General features: G+C 34.6%; 1 protein-coding gene across 3 annotated transcripts in view; it reads left to right on the top strand.

Moving 5' to 3' along the window:
* Window positions 1-25,624, top strand: part of PURG (purine rich element binding protein G) — a 36,700-nt gene that overhangs the window by 192 nt on the left and 10,884 nt on the right. Inside the window, exons 2-3 of one of the 3 annotated variants that reach the window (XM_030312306.1) lie at window positions 185-1,054; window positions 3,294-3,295. In XM_030312306.1, the coding sequence (XP_030168166.1) occupies window positions 191-1,054; window positions 3,294-3,295 (866 nt within the window). In that variant the 5' untranslated portion in view covers window positions 185-190. Of the gene's footprint in view, window positions 1-184; window positions 5,277-25,624 lie in introns of those variants that run through there. The other 2 variants (XM_030312305.1, XM_030312304.1) reach the window with 2 other exon arrangements.

Genomic DNA, 25,624 nt, shown 5'->3' with positions numbered 1-25,624 from the left:
CGCCTGTCGCCGCCGACGGTCGGGCAGAGGCGGGAGCCGGGCGCTGCGGCGGCGGGCGCCGTGCACCGCGGCCCGGTGTGGGGGTCCCGGGCGGAGGCGGGGGCAGCGCAGGCCGAGGGGCGTCTGCGATTGTTCTCAACACCCCTCCCCCACCCCACCCCGTGTGTCTGTTTGTCACTTGCAGCTGAAGATGGAAAGAGCCAGGCGAAGGGGAGGCGGCGGCGGCCGCGGCCGCGGCGGCAAGAATGTAGGGGGCTCTGGCCTAAGCAAGAGTAGACTCTATCCCCAGGCCCAGCACTCCCACTACCCCCACTACGCGGCCTCAGCCACCCCTAATCAGGCTGGGGGTGCAGCCGAAATCCAGGAGCTGGCCTCCAAACGAGTGGACATCCAGAAAAAGAGGTTTTACCTAGACGTGAAGCAAAGCTCCCGGGGCCGGTTCCTAAAGATAGCTGAAGTCTGGATAGGGAGAGGCCGGCAGGACAATATCAGAAAGAGTAAACTGACTCTGTCCCTGTCTGTGGCAGCGGAGCTGAAGGACTGTCTAGGGGACTTCATCGAGCATTACGCCCACCTGGGCCTGAAAGGCCACCGACAGGAGCATGGCCACGGCAAAGAGCAAGCGTCCAGGAGGAGACAGAAGCACTCGGCACCCTCCCCACCAGTCTCTGTAGGGTCCGAAGAGCACCCTCATAGTGTCCTCAAAACAGACTACATAGAGAGGGACAATAGGAAATACTATCTAGACCTAAAGGAAAATCAGCGGGGTCGCTTCCTAAGAATTAGACAAACCATGATGCGGGGGACTGGCATGATAGGTTATTTTGGTCACAGTTTGGGCCAAGAACAGACTATTGTGCTCCCAGCACAAGGAATGATCGAGTTTCGTGATGCCTTGGTTCAGCTAATTGAAGACTATGGCGAAGGGGACATAGAAGAACGAAGAGGTGGAGATGATGACCCACTTGAACTCCCAGAGGGGACTTCTTTCAGAGTGGACAATAAAAGGTTCTACTTTGATGTGGGCTCTAATAAATATGGAATTTTCCTGAAGGTAAGTGAGGTGAGGCCACCTTACCGTAATACTATTACTGTTCCATTCAAAGCTTGGACAAGGTTTGGGGAGAATTTTATCAAGTATGAAGAAGAGATGAGGAAAATTTGCAACAGCCATAAAGAAAAGAGAATGGATGGCAGAAGGGCCAGTGGTGAAGAACAAGAATGCCTCGACTAGAGTGAATTTGAACTCCATCAGGCAAAATTTTAAATCATAAAATTGGCTAAAAGTACTGATCCATAATCATTTGAAGAAGTTTTTCCTCTTTTTTGGCCCTTTGTTATTAGTAATACCTCTGGTAGTTTATACTTCAAGGAGTCTGATTCTCATGTTATACGTAGAACATTATAATTCTTATGGGAATTCCAATCTTCCCAGAGCTAAATAGTTTAGCTGCTTCAACTGCTCCAGACCATTGAAGTATGCAAATCAGCACAAAATGTGACATTCTGACCTTCTAAATACCATAACTAAGATTTACATTGCACTATGACATAATCCTGAAAAAGATACATATACTTAATATGGAAGTGTGAATTTCTATTTAACAAGTTCCCCAAAAAAGTATTCCATCCCTACTTCGTTAAAAGCTGCTAAGCTTACCTGTAGGGCAGTTACCACAGAAACAGAAATTGACCTCAAGTATAATACAAATATATTTATTTATAAAAGTACATGTAGAAATATATCAGTTGTTCATTGGATAACAGTATTAAACCGTACCATTAAAGAGTCAAATCTTACAGCTACTACAGTATTCTATAATTTCAAATTTTGTGGTAACCCTGGAGTTTATAGTTGCCATATCAAAGCCGTGGGAGAGTTTTAATTGGTTGTTCTAAACTAGTTATAACCCTATCTTTACCTCTACTTACTGTACCATATATTTTTATTGACTTTCCGAAGTTTTAGGAATTACTTTTATGTCACTGTTGAGTGGGAGGCTTCATCCTATGGCTTTGCTATGGAAATCTTGGTGTTTTAGCCTTTCATGCTAATTTGAAGGTTGTGAGAGGTTTGTTTTTTTTTTTCCCCCAAAATATATCGTGGACTCAAGGTGTTCTATTTTATGCTTCTTCTTTAGCACTATTTCAGAGGGGTTGGTGCACCAGTTCACTGATACAAAAATACATCTGTAATAATACATTTTAGTAGCACTTTTGCAATTGCTACCCTTAAAACCGTGTCAACACTTCCAATATAAACCTGGCTTTTACAGGTATTTTAATTCCAGAAAAACAAACAAACAAACAAACAACTCTTTTTCTAAAAAGCATTTAGAGTATAAATTTTCAGCCTGGGAAAATATTTTAGATTGGTTATAAACATATTTGAAAGGAAAATTCAAGCATTTTCCAAGGTGCTCTTTATGATACTTAAAAAGGTTTACTTTACACAAGACTCACCCAGTTACCTGTATTAAAAATTGCTTTCCAGGAAGTGCCACAGCAATTTTTCAACACCTAAGCAATTTTTAAACAAGTGGATATATTGTATATGTGTACCAACCCACCCTGTATTAACTGACTAGAATTTTATCTGTTGAGCTGCATTTTATTCTGATTGAAACTATTGTCTTTTATCTTGGCTTTATTCACCTCCCACACATTAAGTCCATATAATCATGTTTAAGAGCCAGACACTGATTTCAACCCCCAAATATAGCTCTCATTTATGAGAGCTGGCTGCATGGATTGAGATCAGAATGTAGCTCTCCTTTTATATACCATAAGTAGTTCAAAATAATTTTAATAATTTTTTTTTCCTTCAGAAGTTTGTCCCCAAGTACATTTAAGTAAGGTCACTAAGAAAACGTTATGAGTTAAGAAAATAATATTACTGGCCTCTCTTATTTAAAAACAAGCAATCAGTAACCCAGACATATATGCTGGTATTGGTTTTCAGATTGTATTTCACGTTTCCCCAAGTAGTGTGAAGGAATCTCATTAGTTCATCATAAATGTGGACCATCTGGATTACTATGGAACAACCGAAGGTTGGAAGATAGTTGGAAATACTAGAGTTAATAGCACATGGTGGGTGTTGAGACTCTAAAAGTAGCAAGGATCTTTAAACAGTCCTAACTGTAAAATAACTATTGTAGACTTGATAAAAAGTAGCTTTTGGTATATGAAGGAGTGATGTGCACTTGAATTACTGTACTACTGATTGTTATTCCTGCCCATCATAGTGCCTATTAATAATTATCAACCTGTCAGATTTTGGCAAACTGGAGCTGTGCATGTTCCAGTATTCGAGTGTTCCTATCACTATTGCTATGACTGTATACTCTCTCTTAAAAACCTTCCCTCGTAAAATACTTATATCCATTAAGTCTAAATGATTTCTTTCTTGGTTTTTAGTCTGATAAGATTTGAGAGTGTGTGTCTATATACATACATACGTGTGTATATATACATATACACAATACATGTCAGACTTAAATATCTTTAATTCATTGTATATAAATATTAATTTTGCATTAATTGTTTAAGTAAAGAATTAGTTAAGTAGCCAAATCTTCTACATTGTATGTATACTTCAAAGTTATTACCATCTCAAAGCTATAGATTGGTAGATGCATATATACCGGCAATTGAATATACTTTAGAATCACTAAGCCTTCTGCCAGTCCTTTTGTTTCACTTTTTTATATGTATTCATTGAAAAATGAAATGATGTTACAATTTTTTGATACTTAAAATTCCCAATTATTCATTAGCCATAATCAAATAAGATCCAGTTCAAAACTCTGGTATTAGGACATGTATTGCCATGTATCTTATAAAATAAGCTACTATTTTTATCTGTGCAATATACATTTTATTTATTGTCATTTGTAACATAAATGGAGCTGCAAGTGTACATGGTATTCTTCAAAATAATAGGATCCCTGCCTTGAAGACATTAAACTCTTAAGGCAACTGGATGTTAGAAGTCAAAAAATGAACATTCAAGTTAGTAACCAAAATTACTAGTTCATTGTATAATTCTAAAACACTGATGATGTTTGCACATAACCCAAGCATAATGTGGTATAGACTCAAAACTGTAGTAATATAAGCTAATAGTATGAAATTTGGAAACGGGTTCCTCATAATAGTTGGCAGTGTGCTCCTAGCAATTGAAAGCAACACTAATCTGTTGCTTAATATGCAAAAGATGCAATGTATTATAAAAGTATTAAAAGTTCTGCCACATTTTATAATTTTCCTTGTTAAAACCCCAAACTGCCATGTCCCTTAAACTTGAGTCAAACACAAGCTTATTTGCACTAAAGAGCATGGCCAAAAAGTAAACGACAGGGTGGAAAAGCTAGTTGGAACCTCTTGAAATAATTGGTTCTAATGGGAGAATTTCACATTTGTCTATTTGAAAGCTATATGGTCCAGGCAGACAATCTGTCAGTTCACTAATTTAATAATGCACTTTACCTTTTGTATATAGAAGATGTACATTTATGCCACTTGAAAGGTGGGATGTGTTTCAATAACTATGTAGTTAGAATCTGTAGGGTGATCTCTTGCATGCAGATGTTTGTGTTGGAACTGCTATAATAACAAGTTTCCATTAAATCAGTGTAATGGAGAAGGGTAGAAGATGCTTTTGAAACAACTCCCAATACATTTAATGAACACTTAAAGTAGAGTTCATATTTGTATTCTTAAGAACTAAAATCAATAAAAAACTACTTCTAGCCCGGATTAGTATTACAGTTGAGACTATATCTAGTTGAGACTCCCCATAATACCCTGAAAGTTAATTTTGGGAATTTGTGCAGAAAAAAATTTTTTAGTAATTCTGTTTCATTGTTGATGTGTGTTAAAACAACTAATGAAAAGACAGTACATGATACTGTGTAAGAATTAAAGGCATGGTTGGCTGATACAGTGTCATTAAGAAAACACCCAGACTAAAGAAATAAAGTTTCAAATTAAGAAAATGCGAAGAGCCTCAGAACCATTGCTAAAATCAATATAGTATTATTTCAAAATTTGCAGAACTAACTTTCACCAACCAAAAAGGGTATTGGGAGATTTAGTGTATCCTTTCATCCTAAAAACTTCCTGAGATGTACATTTGAAAACTAGATAATTGTTGCTTAATAATAGGTTGTATGTACTTTACTAAGAAACACTGTGTACTAACAATTCATCGAGAATATGCTATATTTACTGCATTCATTTTATATATATGGATAAGAATACATTATATATAATCATCCTATCTTAATATATTCATGTATTTATATTGTAATTTTGCAAATATTTTCAGTAAAATAAACATTTATCTGAGCTGCACAATTTGAAGAGGATGAAATTGGAATACACCCTCAGACACTCATTTTTACTAAGCAGCTACCATTGAAAGCTGGTGTATGTACTATCACTCCTTTAGATTTTGTTTTATGGTTTATTTTAATATCTAAGTGATTAGGACTTAATTTGAATTTTTAAGTGGCGTTCTGAAAATAATTTTTATAAACGTGAGATTTTTTTTCCCTGCTTATTTCAAAATGTCTTTCATTGGAACTATTTATAAAATCCTATTCCAAGCTTTATGTAAGGGCTTTGCTTAGTCACCACATAGTTTGAAGTCTGTGTTTACTAAAACACCAAACATCTTTGGCAGGATAAAAATCTAAAGTAAACCACAAAGAGAAGTTAAAATTGACCCTATGCCAACAGAATAACAGAGGTGTAATACTTATCACTGCCAAGAAAGATTCTTATAGTCCTTCTGAAGTTTTCTTAGAGGTTTTTTGAATTTCACAAGTAACGTGGCTAATGGCTAACCCATCACAGGAAGAAAATAAGGATATTAGTATGCTGTTGAGACAGACCATAGTCCACAGTGCTGTAGCGATGAGGTACAGGGAAAATGTGTTTTTCCCAATTTAAGGTCATGTGAAAGTTGAGTTTTTAAGTCACGCTTACTGTCACAAAGTAAAGATACCAAAACTTACGTAGGTGGATCTTGGAAAAACAATATATGTATTAGTATATTTTCTTCTATAACGTTAAAAAAAAGTTTTTTTTTCTTAATTTGACTTGTTTTTTAAAATTAAATTTATTTTGGTAGTTTTTAATCAGTATTTTTGAATAGGGAAAACATGTATGGTACAAAATTTAAACGCTACGGTTAGGTAGACAGTGAAAAGTAACCAGTGTTACCGATTTCTTGCGTATCCTTCTAGAGTTACTCTGAATATACAAGCATATGTGTCTATACATATATTCTTTATAAACATACAAAGGAAAATATATACACTGTCCTGTGTATATGTCCTGGTAGTATCAGTTTTAGATCTGTCATTTTAAATGAATTTTTCCCCTTTTACTTAGATACCATACTTGTACTAGTTAACATAGCACTTAATTTGAATTATATTATTACACCAAGGGAACCTCAAGGAAATTTTGAATGAATCCCATTAATATTAACTTAAGATGCAAATATGTGTATATATTAATTTAAAGTGTATAAATATTTAATTTCCCTTCGCTGTCCCTAACCACCTTGCCCTTCCTGTCTTTCCCTGTTCCTTCTCTTAAAAGACTTGGTCTTTTTCCTAAAGTAATACAGTTGAGGACTGGCAGGATATTAAACTATTTTACCAAGTGTTAGGTTAACTATGTTCTCTAATGAAAAACACTGATATTTAAAGCTTTAATAAATTATTACTTAAGTTTTACTAATTTTTTAATATCTTATTGTTATCCAAAGACCTTGCCATTATGAGAGCAAATAAGTAATGGAACTATAGTGAAAGGTTGTGCTATGACTGTTGAAATCTTTTGATTTGTTAACATGAGCTTTTATCTTTATTATGATGAGGTTATTAATGAATAATTCATTTAGCAACCTAGTCAAATCCAGTACTAAACACAGGGGTAACACTAGTCCTGATTGTTTAAGGCATGGATTCCCCACTGAAGGACTCAGAGTCCATCAGGTGTCTTTGGGACCAGAAGGGGTACTATAATGATTTGCGGAGAGAGTAAAAACTTTGGGGCTATGAGGTTACAAGTACAACTAAATCATCTCCATTCTCTGCTGGAAGAGTATTAAACAGTAAATTGTTTGAAAATAAAGTTAGCATAGTGCTTTAATAGTTTTTAAAACCCCTCCCCCCCAAAATCAAAATCAAATTCTCTTCTCATTCATATCAAACGTGTATGTTTAAAGTCATTTTTCTAATAACCACCAAGAAAAAATTATCTGAAAAATTGAAAGTCCCATGCTGGAACCTTAAAGGATATTATCTAGTTATAAATTAAATTCAACCAGAGGAAAAGATCTAGTACTATTAGAAGTACCTTAAAGAATATGAGGGTTAAGGAGGAATTTTTTAATTGATATCTGCAAATTTTATTTATTAAATTTTATTAAATTTAATTAGTTTTAACTATTAAATATTAAAAATTTTTAAATATTAAAAAGTTTTAAAAATTCAAGCACTGTTTTAAACATTAAAAACATATCTCCGTAATTGGTGGCATAATTTCCTGTTTGTAAATGAGAGAATTGTTAGAAGACAGGACCCTCTTAAATATATATTTTTAAAACATAAAAAAGTGTTTATTTTAATGATGAATAACCCATCATCCTTTACAGAATCTATAACATTGGTAAAACTCTCCAGTATTTACTTGTTCAAGCTTAAAATGGTTTATAGGTATTGCTTCTTATTTAAGGAGTGGGGTCAAAAAGAAGGTAAATTCTCCTGCAAGAATGAGTTTTGCTTAAAAAATTAGGAATTTCTCATCCTTAATCAAGGAGTTTCCCATGTTGGTGCTTTCAGGTAAATTGTGTTTTCCAAACTTTACCTTCTTTCAAATATTCTTTGTGAGAAATGTCTTACTAAGGCCAGTGACATCTACCAGTAAATAAAAACATATTCATAATGAAATTAGTGCTGCTACAGTGAAGTGAATTTGTGATGTGAATGTAAAGGAAATACTTATTAACGAAATATACATTTTCTTCCTTTCTGTTGTTGACTTTTTTCTAAGATTGTATAGGAGTTGTCTGCCCTCTCATTTCCCCCCTTATATAGTTTCTGTGTTATTCTATTCAAAGTGTTGATTGGTTTCCAGGAAATAATAGGCGCAAATAAAAGGAAAAGTAATCCCTAAGAAAAATGTTCATAGTAGTTAAAAGTTAGACTTGCTCCCAAGTGTAAGATTAGGGGAAAAAATGCTTTTGTGGGCTTTTGTCTTTATCAAAATGGTGGTATAAATCTGTTTATTTGATCTGATTAAAGACAGAATTTCTTGTGAGATACCTATATTCAGAAATCCTTAGTGTCTTATTTTTCTTGGAGTAGTATAATATATACTCTTCAAGATTTTACTTATTATTTGTTGTGGATTTGATGAGGCTGTTGCCTAGAGCTAACAAATACACAAGGAAGAGAAAGGTAGTGGTTTACTATTTTGTTTGCCTATAGCAAAAGAAATCAATATAACAAAATGGAAGAAATAAGACTTCTCAAGACCAAATCCCTATTTGTTTAACCTTTAAAAGATCATTTGAGAAAGAATAATAAGACCTAATTCTTCCAGTGTAAGGCCTGACTCTCAGTAAACCATTTAACTTCAGTAGGATGGCTTCCTTTTATAAAAAATGAACAAGATTGTGCTAGAAGCTAAGGTTCCCTCCTACTCTAAACTTCTAATAATATTCTGTATCAATGAAGTGTGAAAGAAAAAAACAGAATACCAGAATTGGAAAGTATAAGACAATCTGTATTAAAAACAACAAAATAATGCAGCAATCTGTGCTTATACCCAAAAGAACAGGAAGAAGTGGCAGTTTTGTCACATGTATGTATCTCTTCAGCCACACAAAATGAAATTTTGTTCCTGGTCCTTCTTAAGATCAAACTGTTTACACTAACTGTACAATCATCCTATGCTTTAATTTTTTTATAGAAATACTTTTATTATCTGTATGAGGTCTTATTCTTTGGAAGCATTACTTGTTTCTACACATTCTATAATCATTTCTTACATTCTGCATGACAAAAGAATTTTAAAAATTAACATCACACCCTGAAATGGCATTGTACCTGAAACAACCTTAAATTACGTGGCTAAGTAATACACCACTGCTATCATTTCAGGGGCCCCTGAGAATCAAATACTACCTTTGACCTCTATTTCCTTGGTCTACTGAACGTATTACGTTACAAATAATGATGTTTAACAAAGGAAATCAGGAAGGGCACTGAACTGTGAACGATATGGTTCTACTTTAGAGGACCCGTAACTACTAGAGTGTGCAAAGATAAAACATCATAATGAGTTTGTTTGTTTTGTTTTTAGCCTTGAGAAACCACCAAGGTTGGTGATTGAAGGAGAAGAGAACACATAAGGGTTTTTGTCCCAGATGCTTTACTTAGGCGCCCGAATCCTCCAGTATACAGTGCCACCACTGTCAATAGATCACATGGAAAAGAGTGACACCTTTCTCCCTAGACCTCTCCTTCTGGTGCCCATTTGTTTATCAGAGACCGTGCTTAAGAGTTACCAAAGTGTATTTTGAAGTGTGTATACACATGTGTATTTCATTAATTTCAAAAATCTCTGTGCACATAAAATTCCATTGCAGAAATAGTCCATATGATAAAGCAGCCTTTAAGCCTGGTGGTGCTTTGCAATAGCAATCTTGTTGGTCAGTTCGCAACAAATTCTGTTGAGAGTGGATTGCCTGTTGTTAGAAATTTTTTTTCTCCTCCCTCTTCTCAATATAACAGGTACATTTTAGGTTCTTCACTGTTTCTTCTTCAATGCTGTTTGAAAGCTAAGTGGGATATGAGAGAACGGTTTAGTTGGCAGTTATTTGCCCTTGCCGTTTTGTAGAAATTGTCCCTAGCTTCCCATTCAAACATTCTGAGCACCAATACCAAAGGATCATACATAAGTGCCAAAACTACCCATAAAATAAAACAACAGAACCATTAAGATAATAATTTAGGAGATGCCTGGGTGGCTCAGTCAGTTAAGCGTCCGACTTTGGCTCAGGTCATGATTTCACAGTTTGTGAGTTCGAACCCCACATCGGGCTCTGTGCTGACAGCTCAGAGCCTGGAGCCTGTTTCAGATTCTGTGTGTCCCCCCCCCCACACACACACACCCCCGTCTGCGCCTCCCCTGCTTGTGCTCTCTCTCGCTCTCTCAAAAATAAACGTTAAAAAAATTTTTGAAGATAATTTAGGAATAAGGATAAGGATATGTACAAGACACCTAGATATAAAAAAATTCCTTATCATTTGCTAATTTGCTTCAGAAACTCCTGTATTTTATTTCTAGGTGTTTCAGACTAGCAATGTGGTTTATACCAATGGTTGACAGTCTAGAATTTCAATAGAACAAAATAATTTGAAAGTTCAGGTGAATTTATTATGGAATTTTATCTATTGCTGTTCTCCTTAAAGGTTAAACCATGCTATAATCATATGAAAAATAGAATTTTAAAATGTCCTCCCTTCTTTTACCCCCCTGTCATAGTAAGAACACTAATTTCTCCCAATACCACCACAGCTCCTCTCCATCCTATTTATTTGTTTAGATGACAACTGAAACACAATAAAGACTGAAAAAATTGCCCTATGAACTAGATCTATAGACTCAGAAAGGACTGCTACTTAACTAATATCAATACTGTTACCGTATTTCTGTACAGGAATTTAGTATGAATAGAAACATTTCACTTGGGAAGGTATGGACTGAAAGGTCAGTTATTCCAACTTTTCAGTATACACTGTATCTTCAGGAAATACTTTGACTAGCACGATTGACAAGTAATTTCAGAAACGAATGTAGCCTCTAGGAAAATTGCACCATGACCATTTTTAAAGAGAAGGTGGTAACAAAAGAAAGAGGCAATCTTATTAGTATTAACAACCATTACTTATTGAATACCTACCATATATTAAACATTGCTGAACCCCTGTAACTATTCTACTTATAACAACCCTATTGTCACCATTTTTTTATCATCACCATTTTAATATGATTTTCCAGAGATTTTCAAAACTGGTTCAGTATTTCAGAACTAATGTATTTGAACCCAAATTGACACCAAGCCAAAGACTGTGTTCATTCAATTAGGCCAAACTATCTTTAAGACTTACTCCAAAATCTAACCCCCTGACTAATATAGCACAGTCTACCCCCATGTATTACTGGTAAATCTGCCTCAGATTACTAGGAATTATTTTTCCCAAACTAATCCCCATATATGGGGCTAGTACCACCAAGAGACACTCCTTATATAAGTGTTCATCTAGTTTGATAAAGTTCAGTGCTATTAAATACAACTTATATGATCTTTATGGATTGAACCTCTAGTCTCAACCGTTTTAAATAAATGTCTATTTTGGAAAGAGATCACATGACAATATAGATGGATCATCCCAATTTAACCCTTAAGTGCAGAGAGAAGACAAATTACTATTTACTGTGGATCTACTATTTCATTTTCATGACCCGAAATCAACTGGTCATGTTGAATTGATCTGGAAACAAGTCGTGTCAATATCAGTGAAAAGTTTATTGTTTTTTGAAACTCTTTTTACCAACTTACTCTTCCTATATCACTCCACTGATTTTCGTATTTCGTTACCAAGTCTCCCCTTCTTTTCCATATCCCCAGCAGAGTAAACTGAACTGACCCTATTTACAGACACATATTTTCCTCTGTTGCTCCAGGCCAGTGGTTTTCAAATTTTGGTTTGATTGAGAATCAACCAGAGGGCTTGTTAAAACAGATTGCTGGCCCCGCTTCCTGGGTTGAGTTCTGTTGGCCTGGTGTGGTGAGGAGGGGACCAAACATTTGCATTTCTGACACATTCCCAGGTAAGCTGATGCTGCTGCCGTGGGGACCACATTTTAAGAACCATAGCTGCAGGTTGATGTGATCTTACCTTAGCTACAAAAGACAGGGAAGGAGAAATGTGGTCATAACAACTGTAAGATCTCGGTAAAAAGAAGTCTCAGTGCTATTCATTCAGCCTTGAGAAATTTACAAATCTAAAATAATATTTTTTATCAATTGACTAGACTTTGAGTAAAAATCATTTTCTTCTCTCTTTATCCTTTCATGACATTTAATAACTTTTCTTCTGATTTTTTGACAACTATCTTGAGGTAACTCTGATAGGAACTAATAATTAGGAATTCTTATATGAAAAGCCTAGCATTCAAATTTATGGAGACTGAAACATGTTTTTTAATTTATCAAATAACTGGTATATAAATCTTAGTAATGGAAAGTAAATAATTTCTATACTCAACGGTTACTAATACAACTGTTAGGAAATATTAAACATTAGGACTTGAAGGGACCTTAGGTTAGTCCCTCAATTTTACATTTTGTGACATGTATCATGTAGCTCAAATGGTTCATAATTAGTAAAATAAGCCAAGTAAGTAAACAGAAAATAAAGGCTAAAGGTTAAAATGCCAATTGTCTCTTAGGATATATAAGCGATAAGAAATATACTAATTTCTTTTAAATGCATATATTTTCATCATCTTCCTATGTCTTATCTATGTGTGTAGGATAGAGAAGCTATAGATATATACTGTAATGTCTTTATGGTACTTTTAGTGGTACCCATTGATTTAAATTTAGAGAAACTTCTGGATGCTCATTGAGCATATTTGAAAACATAACCAACATACTTAAAAATAATTTATATTGTGCTTGCTAACCTGTGGACATTCTATAATTAATGTATTGATCAAAATTAATAAAACAATATTTTATATAAGTCTATATAATTAATATCTATGATATAACCTTACTAGCTGTCATTCTAATGGATCATGCTTTATCAGAAATACCAAATCATTCATATATAGACATTTGGCAGTTCTGCAAGTTCATTAACTTCTGTTTCCAACTACTACCCCTTCGATGATGAGTACTCCAGAACAATGAATGAATTCCTAATTGTGAAAAAGATGAACATAACAGAGATAGTCACCAAGTCAAAAGGATTATTATAGGCTGTATAATGTATTTTTAAAATTCTGTGTCCTGTTGTATTATAGCTACAATTTAAATTTTAGGTTAAAAAATTTATCTTATTATTTGAGTCAGCTTCAGACAGAATAGATTTATAGGAAATTTCAGCTCGACATGAGGGCCAACTTTAAGAAGTAGTGTTCCTTCCCTGTTGCTGAAATTATTTAAGGCAGAGAATAGACATGCACTTAGTTTAGGATGCATAAAGGGAATTAATAAATCAAGAAAAAAATGGATTGTTATTACCTTGAAGATTCTTTTCAACTCTGAGAGAATTTCTTGGGAATACTTGGAACTTTTGTTTTCAGGTCTTCTATTAATTTATCACATTGGATAAAGAAGCATGATTTCAAATTTTCTGGTATTATTCTGAAAACATGTTAAGAAAAAAAATGACTTCCTCCTACCCCTTGTTACTGCAAAACAACATAAAAGACATTTTCAAATTTTCATGAGCTGTACTAATTAAATGAATTAGTTAAGATAGGTTTCATGAGATTTACCCCTCAAAATTAAGTCTAGCTTTTATGATTTTCATAAGAAACTTTTCACTTTTAGTCTTTTTTTTTCCCCAGAAACAGCCATATGAAGGAATGTACTTGGTACTTATGTGGCTATTTCAAAAGTACCTGTTACAGGTTTATTTGGGAAGACATAAGTGATGGTACAGTAAATTGGATAACCAAATTATTGCATATTATGAGGTTTTTCTTCATAAAAGTCGAGATTAAATTCTCTTTAAAGATTGAAGCAATAAAATATTTCCATTCTCTATTTTTTCTTGCACTTCTAATTTAAGATGAAAAGAAACAACAAAATTCTCTATTTCCTCTTAAGTTTTCTGTATTAAAGAACAAGATTCTAAGTAAGTTGATTATTGCTGCAAATAATATATGTGATTTTCTCCTGGAGATTTTCAAGGCTTTGTATAGGGCAAAAGGTTAGCTGTGGCAATAATATCTAAATTCAGGGATCTGGCATGAATCAATATGAAACTCGATTCTCACTTGCAGGGTCCATTTTTTCTTGTCACTCCTTCCAGGCATCTTATGCTTTCTCATGACACTGTAACATTTCCAAATTTCAGTGGACAACTAATAATATCTTTTAGAGAGATCTGAGTAAGTCAAAATGTATTACACCAAGTCTATAAGCTGTTAACACATATCTAAATATTCAGCTAAGTAAATTTTACTCTGCATGAATATTACACGTGTCTGTGCATGCACGCGCGCGCGTGTGACTGTGTGTGTGTGTGTGTGTGTGTGTGTGTGTAAAATTTTAAAGAGAGCCCAATTTCCCCCCTCCACCCACTCCATGCCCCCAGAGAAGTCCTGGCAAATTGGTTTCATCTTGTTTGTTACTACAATTGATTGGCTGCCCTAAAGTGCTATGTTGAGAATTTGAAATCTGCATCTATAGGGAAAGAGAGAAGAACAGCCTTCATGCCAAATATTTGCTATTTGTTATCCTTGCTTTAGAGCTATAAAAGTTCTCGTTATAGCTCTAAAAAGCTTAGCCAGACAGCTGGTTCTTGCAGCACAGACTACCATTTGACTCACTCAAGAATATCTCTTCTAATATTTCGAAGATAGTTTAATCCAATAATCTCTCCTTTAAAACAGGAGAGACTCTCCAATGTACCTCTCAGGAACTCAAAGAATCATGGCCGTGATGGTGTCATCAAGAATATCCTTAAACATTAAACTCTGTATTTGCCTCGAATGAGTTCTAACTGCCATTAAAATGACAGAAGTTTCACCCTTTAAAATTTAGTCTGGTCATTCTCAAACATTCATGTAAATAGCATATTTAAAAATTTTTTTAATGTTTGTTTATTTTTGAGACAGAGAGAAACAGAGCATGAACAGGGGAGGGTCAGAGAGAGAGGGAGACCCAGAATCTGAAGCAGGTTCCAGGCTCTGAGCTGTCAGTACAGAGCCTGATGCAGGGCTCAAACTCCGACTGTGAGATCATGACCTGAGCCAAAGTCGGAAGCTCAACCAACTGAGCCACCCAGGCACCCCAGTGTACACAGCATATTTAAAATGTAGGTTCTGGTCCCTGCCCCCAGAGATTCTGATTTGGTTGGTCCAGAGTGGGGTTCAGAAATTGGCTTTTTAATCTTGCTCTTTCTGAATGGTGTGGGGGCCATTCTTTGTCATGGCCTTAGACTTGCATTCTTTCTTCCACATCATCTTTCCAGCTGGAATTGTTTAGGTTTTAATACTGTCAGCCAAAACGATTTTTTGGTTATCCTATTAACAACTAATATCTAGGGCCCACTTTAAACACAGAGAGGCTAAATACATAAACCCAAATATTTAAGATGTCGTACTATCATATTGTCTAGCTTTCTGGGCAATGATTGCTGGGAATGCTAGTTTCTCCCCCACCTCCAATGTTCAAATTCAAACTACTTGACATGTAACCACTAGTTACATATTCCCTAGATGTCAAAACCAAAATATTCTGTCTTTCCAGCCTGAGTTAAGTACATAGGTGATTTGTCTTTCACCTTTTCACAAGATGACCCTCTAAGTCTCAAAAATGACCTTTCCCAATTTTCTTTTTTAAATACAAACTTACAATTTATTAGGAGTACAATAAAATATCCTTAATCAGTCTGAATACCTCACTTTTCTGGTCTAGTTCAATTTTTTTTATTGTGGCTTAAAAAGCACATAACATAAAATTTACCATCTTAACCATTTCTAATATGCAGTTCATTAGTGTTAAGTACATTCACCTTGTTGTACCACCAATGTCCAGAACTTCTTTGTCTTGCAAAACTGAAACTCTAAGCCCATTGAAAAACTGTCTAATTTCTCCACCCCATCCCCTGGCAACCACCAGTGTACTTTTTTCTCTTTTTTAAAATAAGCAAGATATTTGCCCAGACCTTCGCCCATCCATAGTGGATTGGTTTATGGCTATTGATTATTGCTACTTAGCTCTCCAGGTATGATACATATATCCTGTGTTGTTATAATTCTCACATGTAAAAAGGTTTACAATTGCAAAGCAATTGTGCTTATATTTATTAAGCAATCCTTAGAATCTTTGGGTGGCTGCAAATGAAGTATATTTTGTCCTGGAAACTTTCCTCTGAGTTACAAGGAAGAGTAACCTTTATTGCTCATGAGACCTAGGGGATTCCAGAGGGACAGTTTTTGTATATTTGTTTGCTTGTTTGTTTGTTGAAGGTGTGAGGTTAGAATTACCAAGGAAATTAAATCATGGAATTTCTGTAGATTTTTCCTATGTACATTCTAGGATTTTCTCATTACTTACGAAGTTGATTAGAAATTTTTCTGGAATTTGGCAGAATTAATGTTCACCAAATGCTTTCAAAATCTTTGCTGAGTACAATATGAAACTTTACCTCTAAGCAGCTTCATTAGAAATATAATCTGGGAGAAATAGGCATATATAAAAATGCATTTCTGCAAATGGGTGTTTCAAATGCTAGTTCAGGAATCATTGGCAATAAGAAAAACCCAAACCCAAGAAACATTCTTAAAATTCTTATTTTTTAAGTTTTTTAAAATTCTTCTTCCTCTGTTATTAAAATTTTGTAAAGAAATGAATAAAGTTTTAAATCCTATAAGCAATCTCCATCTAAATAAACAGAAATACTATAATTATGAGTATTATGCTGGATTTTAACATGGAAAAAAATGTGCCTGTTCTTGGCCTAAATTATCTTGGAACTAACACAAAAACCAGTTGATAGTGATTCTTGGATAATGATAACTGAATCGTTCTTCATTTTATGAATTTAGCAATTCATAATATGAGTGTATATGATTTTTTCAGACAAATGCTATTTATTTACAGCAATTTTAAATAATTTCATAATTTTTGTACACCCAGATATTTCTTTAATGATCTATTGCAACATACTGATAATATTTACTTCAAAGAAAATTCTTTAAAATTGAATCTCATCATTTCCTTGATCTCCACTATAAAATTAGAAATGTTTTCTTTTGTTTTTGTTTCTGTTTTTTTTTTTTTTAGAAATTTTTTCTCAATACGAGGAAAAATTTTTGAGTTGAAAATATTTAGTGAAAGAGTTGTAATGCATCTGGTTCAGTAACATAGTAAGCAATTACTCTTTTTCCTTTCCAGTGCCCCATCACTATTTAAGATCTTTCTTCGTTGCTCACCATGACCACCCCAATATCACAGAAATTCGTTTCATGCCACGCAATTCTCAAAGGCACACACTGCCAACAACCTAGAACTTAACCTCTCCTCTAACGTCTCTAACATAAGCTAGGCACTAATATTTTGTCAGTAAGACTCTGTATCTAATATAGTAAAACCTTCAGCTTGAAAACTCCCCAAGTTCTGAGCATTTTTTGACAATTATTTACATACTTTATCAATTATAATATTAAATTTACTTCGAATAAAGAATGCCTATTGGATTTATAATAACTGAAGCTAATTTGCATTATTGTTCTCCAAGCATTATTAAACTCTACTCCTATTTAAGGAATCCTTCAGGTCATTAATTTATTATGTGCAATTTGGTTTGTTAATCACCATTTACTGTTTGACTTATTTTTTTAAAAGACCCAAATATTACATTTAATGACATATCAAGCTGGGATTCAAGCAGTACCTTCTGTTAAAGTGATTTGCTTCTGTCTTCAGATTATACTACATAACATCTACATTTTATTTGATGGAAATTTTTTATAGTTTATATGGAAAAAAATCAATCTTAATTAAACCCAGAATTTGATTCCTACATTAGATTTTCAATAATTTAATTCTAAATGATTAGTTTTAAAACTTCTGTCACAAAATGACTATAAAATGAAAGTCATTGCCAAATTACTCACTACATCTGTGCTATAATTAATAAAGTCCCCCTCCCCCAATTTATTCGTATTACTCAGACTATTATTTCAAGCATTCATGGAATTTTAAGAATCCTAAGGTCTCACCTTTTCCCTCCCGTTGTGCAGCAGTGTGGTATAGAGGTCAGGGCTCTGTGTTAGAAGCCCTGACTCTGGGCCTTGTAGCTGGCCCAGGGGGAGGCATTTAACCTCTGTGGGCCCCAGCTTGTTTACTCCTCACTTGTGGGGATTGGCTCATAACAGATGATTCCTAAGAACCTTTCAATTTCTATTATCCCTGCAGTCATAAAAACTCCGATTACAGTTATCTTCAATTTCTTTCTTTGGTATATTTTTCTCCGCATCGTCTTTGTTTCATCTGGCATTTATTGACCATCCATTCCTCCTTGGCATCCTTCACATTTAGATATGGTTGCTTCAGTGAAGTATTTCAGTGCACTGTTCCTCTGTCTGATTTGCCCAATCCCCCTTTTTTATTGAGTTTAAGACCAGAGACTGTTTCTTCCTCTTTTCTTTTCCCCTCCATACCTAGCACTGTGCTGATTGCTTAAATCATCTCTCTTCACTTAATCACCACTGATCCTGTTCCTGCTTTGCCTTTGAAATCTCCTTGCTTCAAGATCACAGTACTTCACAGACAAATCAAAATGGCGACAAGTATGAATGAAAGCAATAACTTTAAAACCTGATAAATACTATGTCAAGGACTGACTCACAGGTTAAGATACAGTAGAATATGGGACCTTTTGTTTCCTGCACCTCCTAAATTTTACTTCAGAAATATTCTTTCCCTTGTTCAATAGATAAATGATCCTGTTCTTTTCACTCATGGATGTTGAGTGGCTACCTTGTTCCAGGCGCTATGCTAGGGGCTAAAGATCCAAGAATTTACAAAAGAAAAATATGCCACTGCTATTAGCTTTAAGTGTGCCATGTCCAAAATTGTTTGATTCAGAGCAGCTTTTGGAAGCCAATTGAACTTTCATATTTTTCATTCAACGGATATTCATCTGATTATCTGCCATGTGCTAAGCAGTGTGTTGGTATGTATGAGAAGTGTGTTTGAAGCATTATAAAATGCCAAATATTATTTTCCCTTTAACAATTTATCCTTTAAATATGATTTAATTATCTACATCCTGTTATAATGCTCAAAATATATTTCACTGATGCAGATTTAGAGAATAGCACTGTTTTAAATAATAATTTTGTCTTATCCATTCCAAATCTCTTTTGATGTCCAAGGATGAAAATAATGATTGTGTTTCATCTCATGTGACTACTGTATTCAAGGTAATGATTTCCTAAATTCTAGGTTGGAGATGAATGTGAAGCCCCATGCAGGTTCATCATAAAAGACTGCTGTGGTTTCTGTGTGTGCATGGGGGACTGAGGTGGGGAGAGGTGGAGGAAGACAAGAAGTAGTAAACATCATATCCTATATTTGCCCTCCCTGCTCTAGGCTTTAGTATTTAACCTCACTTTAATTTTATTTCACTCTCTTTGCACATACAATATCTTCACAAACTCCTTTTCTCTCCATATGTCTGGATTTACAAAAACCCATCAGTGTTCCCAGCTACGAATCTCACCAATATCTTAGCCAAGTGAAATGAGCCTGATTCTACTGTTACTGTGTTGGTAAATCAGAAACTATAATCATTTTCAGTAGATACATTGCAAAGAAGAGTCACTAATGGATAAATTCAATTAGCTACTGATACAAAAGATTCATTCGTCCTCAAAGTTTTTCCATAACTGGAATTTCTAATTAAATTAAATGTAAAAAGAATATGGAATTTCAATTACAATAATTTGCATATAATTTCACATATTTTTCAAAGATCCTTCACATATTGTATCTCATTTCATCCTGATGAGAATACTGATTTAGATTAATTTTGTTCATTATCTCTAAACTCAGTTAACAGATGAAGAAAACAGGACCTGGCAGGTTTAAATGATTTACTATGTCACTTAGCAATCTAATAAAATTCCGAGGTTTATAAGGAGCCCACTTCTCACTGCAGCCTTCTTAAGAAACATTATAGAAATTTTAAATGGTAAACTTGAAATCACAATTTGGTAAAATTAAGCACATGTTTTTACAGATAATTTAAATAGTTTTTTTATTATAATTGACATATAATATTACATTGGTTTCAAGGGTACAAGAGAGTAATTCAGTATTTTTATACATTACAAAATGATCACTACAGTAGGTCTAGTTACCATCTGTCACAATACAAAGTTATTACAATACTACTGACTATATCCCCTCTGCTGTACATCACATCCCCAAAATGTATTTATTTTATAACTGGAAGTTAATTCCCTTCACCTGTTTCGCCCATCTGCCTTCCGCCTTACCCTCTGGCAACCACCAGTTTATTCTCTGTATCTATGTGTCTGTTTCTGTTTTGTTTGTTCATTTGTTTTTTAGATTCCACATATAAGTGAAATCATATGGTATTTGTCTTTCTGTGACATATTTCATTTAGCATAATACCCTCCAGGTCCATCCATGTTATCACAAATGGCAATATTTCATTCTATTTTATGGCTGAGTAATATTCCATTATATACATATCACATCTTCTTTGTCCATTTATCTATCGATGAACACTTAGGTTGCTTCCATACCTTGGCTACTGTAAATAATGCTGCAGTGAATATAAGGGAAACATATCTTTTTAAATGTTTTTGTTTTCTTCAGATAAATATCCTGATGTAGAATTGCTGGATCATGTGGTATTTCTATTTTTAATTTTTTGAGGCACCTCCATATAGTTTTCCATAGGGGTTGCACCAATTTATATTCCCACCACTGTGCACAAGAGTTGCCTTTTCTCCATGTCCTCACCAATACTTGTTACTTCTTGTCTTTTTGATAATGGCCATTCTGACAGGTGTGAGGTGAGATCTCATTGTGATTTTGATTTGCATTTCCCTGATCATTAGTGATGTTGAGCATCTTTTCGTGTGTATGTTGGTCATCTGTATGTCTTGTTTGGACAAATGTCTGTTCAGGTCCTCACCCATCTTTTAATCAGATTGTTTCTTTTGTGTTGTTGTTATTGAGTTGTATCAGTTCTTTATGTGTTTTAGTTGTCAACCCCTTAACAGATACATAATTTGCAAGTATCTTCTCCCATTCAGTAGTAGGCCTTTCCATTTTGTTGGTGGTTTCCTTCACTGTGCAAAAGTTTTTTTAGTTTGATGTAGCTCAAATTATTTGTCTTTGCTTTTGTTGCCCTTGCCTAAGAAGACATATCCAAAAAAATATTGCTTAGACAAATGTCAAAGAGCTTATTGCATGTTTTCTTCTAGAAGTTTTACGATTTCAGGTCTTGTATTTAAATCTATAATTCATTTTGAGTTTATTTTGTATATGGTGTAAAAACGTGGTCCAGTTTCATTCCTATGTATGTATCTGTCCAGTTTTCCCAACACTATTTATTGAAGAGACTGTCTTTTCCTCATTGTATATTCTGTTTCCTTTGTCATAGATTAATTGACCATTGACCACAGGTTTATTTCTGAGTTCTCTGTTTTGTTTGTCTGTTTTTGTGCCAGTAACATCCTGTTTTGATTACTATAGCTCTGTAGTATATCTTGAAATCTAGGATTGTAATACCTCCAGCTTTGTTCTTGTTTCTCAGATTACTTTGGCTATTCAGAGTCTTTTGGGGTTCCATGCAAATTTCAGAATTATTTGTTCTGGTTCTGTGAATTAGGCACATTTTTTTTAATTTAAATTTTAGTTAGTTAACATACTCCTGAAATACTGGTTTCAGGAGTAGAATTCAGTGATTCATCACTTACATATGACACCCAGTGCTCATCACAACAAGTGCCCTCCTTAGTACCCATCACCCATCTAGCCCATCTCCTACTCTCTGTCAACTCATAGTTTATTCTCTACCATTAAGAGTCTCTTGTGGTTTGTTTCCCTCTCTTCTCTTTTTCCCCCTTCCCATATGTTCATCTGTTTTGTTTGTTAAATTCCACATGTGAGTGAAATCATATGGTATTTGTCTTTCTCTGACTGACTTATTTCACTTATAATACATTCTTGCTCCATCCACATCATTGCAAATGGCAAGATCTCATTCTTTTGATGGCTGAGTAATATTCCATTGTATATATATATACCACATCTTCTTTACCATTCATCAGTTGATGGACATTTGGGTTCTCTCCATAGTTTGGCTCTTGTTGATAATGCTGCTATAAACATCGAGGTGCATGTGTCCTTTCGAATCAGTATTTTTGTATCCTTTGGGTAAATACCCAGTAGTGCAATTGCTGGATCGTAGGGTAGTTCTGTTTTTAGTTTCCTGAGGAACCTCCATACTGTTTTCCAGAGTGGCTGCACCAGTTTGCATTCCCACCAACAGAAGCAGATGCTTTTATAACTAATTTAAATAGTTTTTTGAAATGCATTCTACACATTTTTCTGTTTTCATTACATCTTTAGGCTCAATTCTGCACTCAGTATTCTGAGTTTTGGCCCTGGCAGAAGGCATATCAAATCATATTTTGGTAATCAGTATACACAAGTCATTTGCCTAGATTCAGCCTTTTTTCCTCTTTTGACCATTACTATTTTTTAATCTATTTCCTGAGCTCCCACCTTAGTGAACCTTCCAGAACTTGATCCTAATGACTAGAATACAGATCCCTAGCTGTCTTGTCATCACAAATCTTGTCATGGCACCTGCATTGATTGCAGTGTAGCCTTCAAAAAGTGTAATTTACAAAATTTAAGAAATAAAAATACTTCTTTTTCACAGTCAGTTCAGTAAACAATTAAAAAGCAACTAGAGAATTTTTTTCATAAACTCTTAGGAGCAAAGATAAATGACCCCATAATAATTTGAAAAGGATATTCTAAGTTTATATGAAATTAACTCAGGAACCTACATATTCTTCATTTACATCATTATCTGGTGATTATAGTTTTGTTTTGTTGTTATTGTTTGGTGTCCCTGCGGTGATTATAGTTGTTAACAATAGATTCTAGAGCACTGAAGTATCCTCATTCATACAAAATTTAATTATGCTCACTATATTGTACTCATTCAGTATTCAATAGGATTCAATTTCAGTAGGATTAAAAAGTATTGTAGTTAAAGGTCTGTTGACTAGGAAATTCCATTAAATAAATAACCTTGCTCCTGGCATTCTCAATTAACCATGGTTTTGCAGCATCACTGAGGAGTTAGGAGACTTGAGTTCTAAATTTTGCATGCAGATTGTATTTTTCTGTCCCTGTAATAGTTTCATATTAGCTCAATCTGCACAAATTATCACATAGTTCTTCATATAAAAAGATCAATATGCTTAAGATTATCAAGAAGGAGCTTCATAGAAGTTCCACTTCTGCTTTTTGTTAGGAGAGGAATAAAACAACAATAACTTTAAACCATTCCCTTTGTCCCTATAAGTAATGGCAATAATTTTAGCTGTATCTCTAGGTTGTGGATTCCCCCAGAGTCATCGGGGGCAGTCTTTGTGGCCCCAGTACAGACTTTGGCTGTACAGACTTTGACGTCAGCCAGTCCTGGGTTCAAGTCCAGATTCTGTCAATGTTGTGTAATTTGGGGAAAATTATATTAACTTTGTAGAGCTATTGTGAAAATTCATTCAATCAGCATTCAGCTTATACTTATTATAAACTGTTCTGGGGCAAATCTTCTTGGTCCAGAGGATGTACCAATAACAAAATAGATAAGATTTATTGTCCTCACAGAAACTATAGCCAACCAGAATTCTCTTTAAAAAAATTGAAGCAATTAGCAAAGTTTCTATCACATAATAAGCATTTAATAAATACTAATAACATCATTATTAATTCTTCCCAACCCATAACATGGACAGTTCCCCAGAAAGTATAACAAAATTATGTAAAATTTGGGGCGCCTGGGTGGCTCATTTGGTTAAGCGTCTGACTTTGGCTCAGGTCATGATCTCACAGTTTGTGAGTTCGAGCCCCCCATCAGGCTCTGTGTGGACAACTCAGAGCCTGGAACCTGCTTCAGATTGTGTCTCCCTCTCTCTGTCCCTCCCCTGCTGGCACTCTGTCTCTCTCTCTCTCAAAAATGAGTGAACATTAAAAAAAATTAGAAGGGAGCCTCCTTTTACCACAAAAACTCTCGGTTATAGCAGTAGTCATAATCTCTTGAAGCTAGTTATAATCTCTTGAAGCTATTGCCAGTCAAATATAAAAGTGCACAACTATGTAGGCAGAAATTTCTTGGACAGGAAACAAAAGGCACTGACTTTTATAAAAAAAATTAAGAATTAATGCTTCACCAAAATTAAAAATTTCTGTTTATCAAAAGACCATTAAGAAACTGAATAAACTATCCACTGGCTGGGAAATATCAAAGCATAATTGTATTGCTGGTGAGAATCAATACAGCTTTGTTTCATTTTTTAATAGGATGATCATGGGGTGCCTGGCTGGCTCAGTTGGAGAGCGTACAACTCTTGATCTCAGGGTTGTAAGTTTGAGCCCCACGTTGGGTGTACAGATTGCTTAAAAATAAAATATTTTTTTAAAAGATGGTCATTAGTTTGCATGATTTGGGGATCAATGACCCCACTTCTGAAAGGATTATATTCACCTGTTTACTTAGTGACTTGACAATTTAAGATTTTCTTGTCTAAATCTGCCTTTAACTTTAATTTTTTTTTTCTACCAGAAACAGTCTTTGGAATCATGCCACACCCTGATTTTATAACAGTGTGTGGTTTTTTCGTAATCATCTAACCAGTCATTTCAGAACCAGAACTAGGTTTTAGTAAGTTGTCCTTCCACTACTCAGAGTCTACTTCTCTATTATTTTGCTTGCAAATCAGTAGGAGATAGTATGTGGACTTTATTCAGAATATTTATTTTCTTCTGTCAGCTGGAAGGGTTTTCACACTTGTTTACTTTAAAGTTGAAAACACTGCAGGATTATGGTTGTGGGTCATTTCTGACTGAAAAAAAAATAGCTTTTCAATAGTTAATACATACTTTAACCCTTGGTTTCAGGATAGTAAAGGAACCATTATAGTTACTGGCCTCAGTTACTGTCATAAAGAGGCTTATACAGACCATCATCTTGATACTGAGCTTTTCTCATTTCATATAATCTTGAGCTATATTCTTTCTATCTTCTAGCACTCGGTATTTTGTTTGTCTTTGGTACTTAATGAAACTCTAAATCTCTATCTCAGATATGTTTATGTAAAATGTCTCACAACTATCCATTCTATTAATTACAAAAGTTTTTATTGTTCAGTATAGAGAAGCAAACCATGTCCTTTAGCGTCATTAACTGAGTTTTTAAGGAAAATTCTATAGCCAAAAATCTAGGTTATATTCTATCAATTTGTTATTATTTCACAATTGTGTTGACTTTATATTTATGTGATTTTTACATGAACAAAAGCAGTAGAAGCAATAATGACATGTGGTTTAGGGGTTTCAGAGCATTGCTGTCTTTTACTAAGTAAATGTCTATGCTTTTCCTTTTCAATCATACTGAATTTTTAATGTGCAGTAAGAAGCCCCTGTGTGAGGTAAGAAATAGTAATCAAGGGAAACAAAAGCATTCATTCATTTATTCAACAAATACTGAGTTGCTCCCATAGGCCAGGC

This window comes from Lynx canadensis, chromosome B1 (genome assembly GCF_007474595.2).
Source record: "Lynx canadensis isolate LIC74 chromosome B1, mLynCan4.pri.v2, whole genome shotgun sequence".
In the NCBI taxonomy this organism is placed as follows: domain Eukaryota; kingdom Metazoa; phylum Chordata; class Mammalia; order Carnivora; family Felidae; genus Lynx; species Lynx canadensis.
This window is presented reverse-complemented; position numbering and strand designations above follow the sequence as displayed.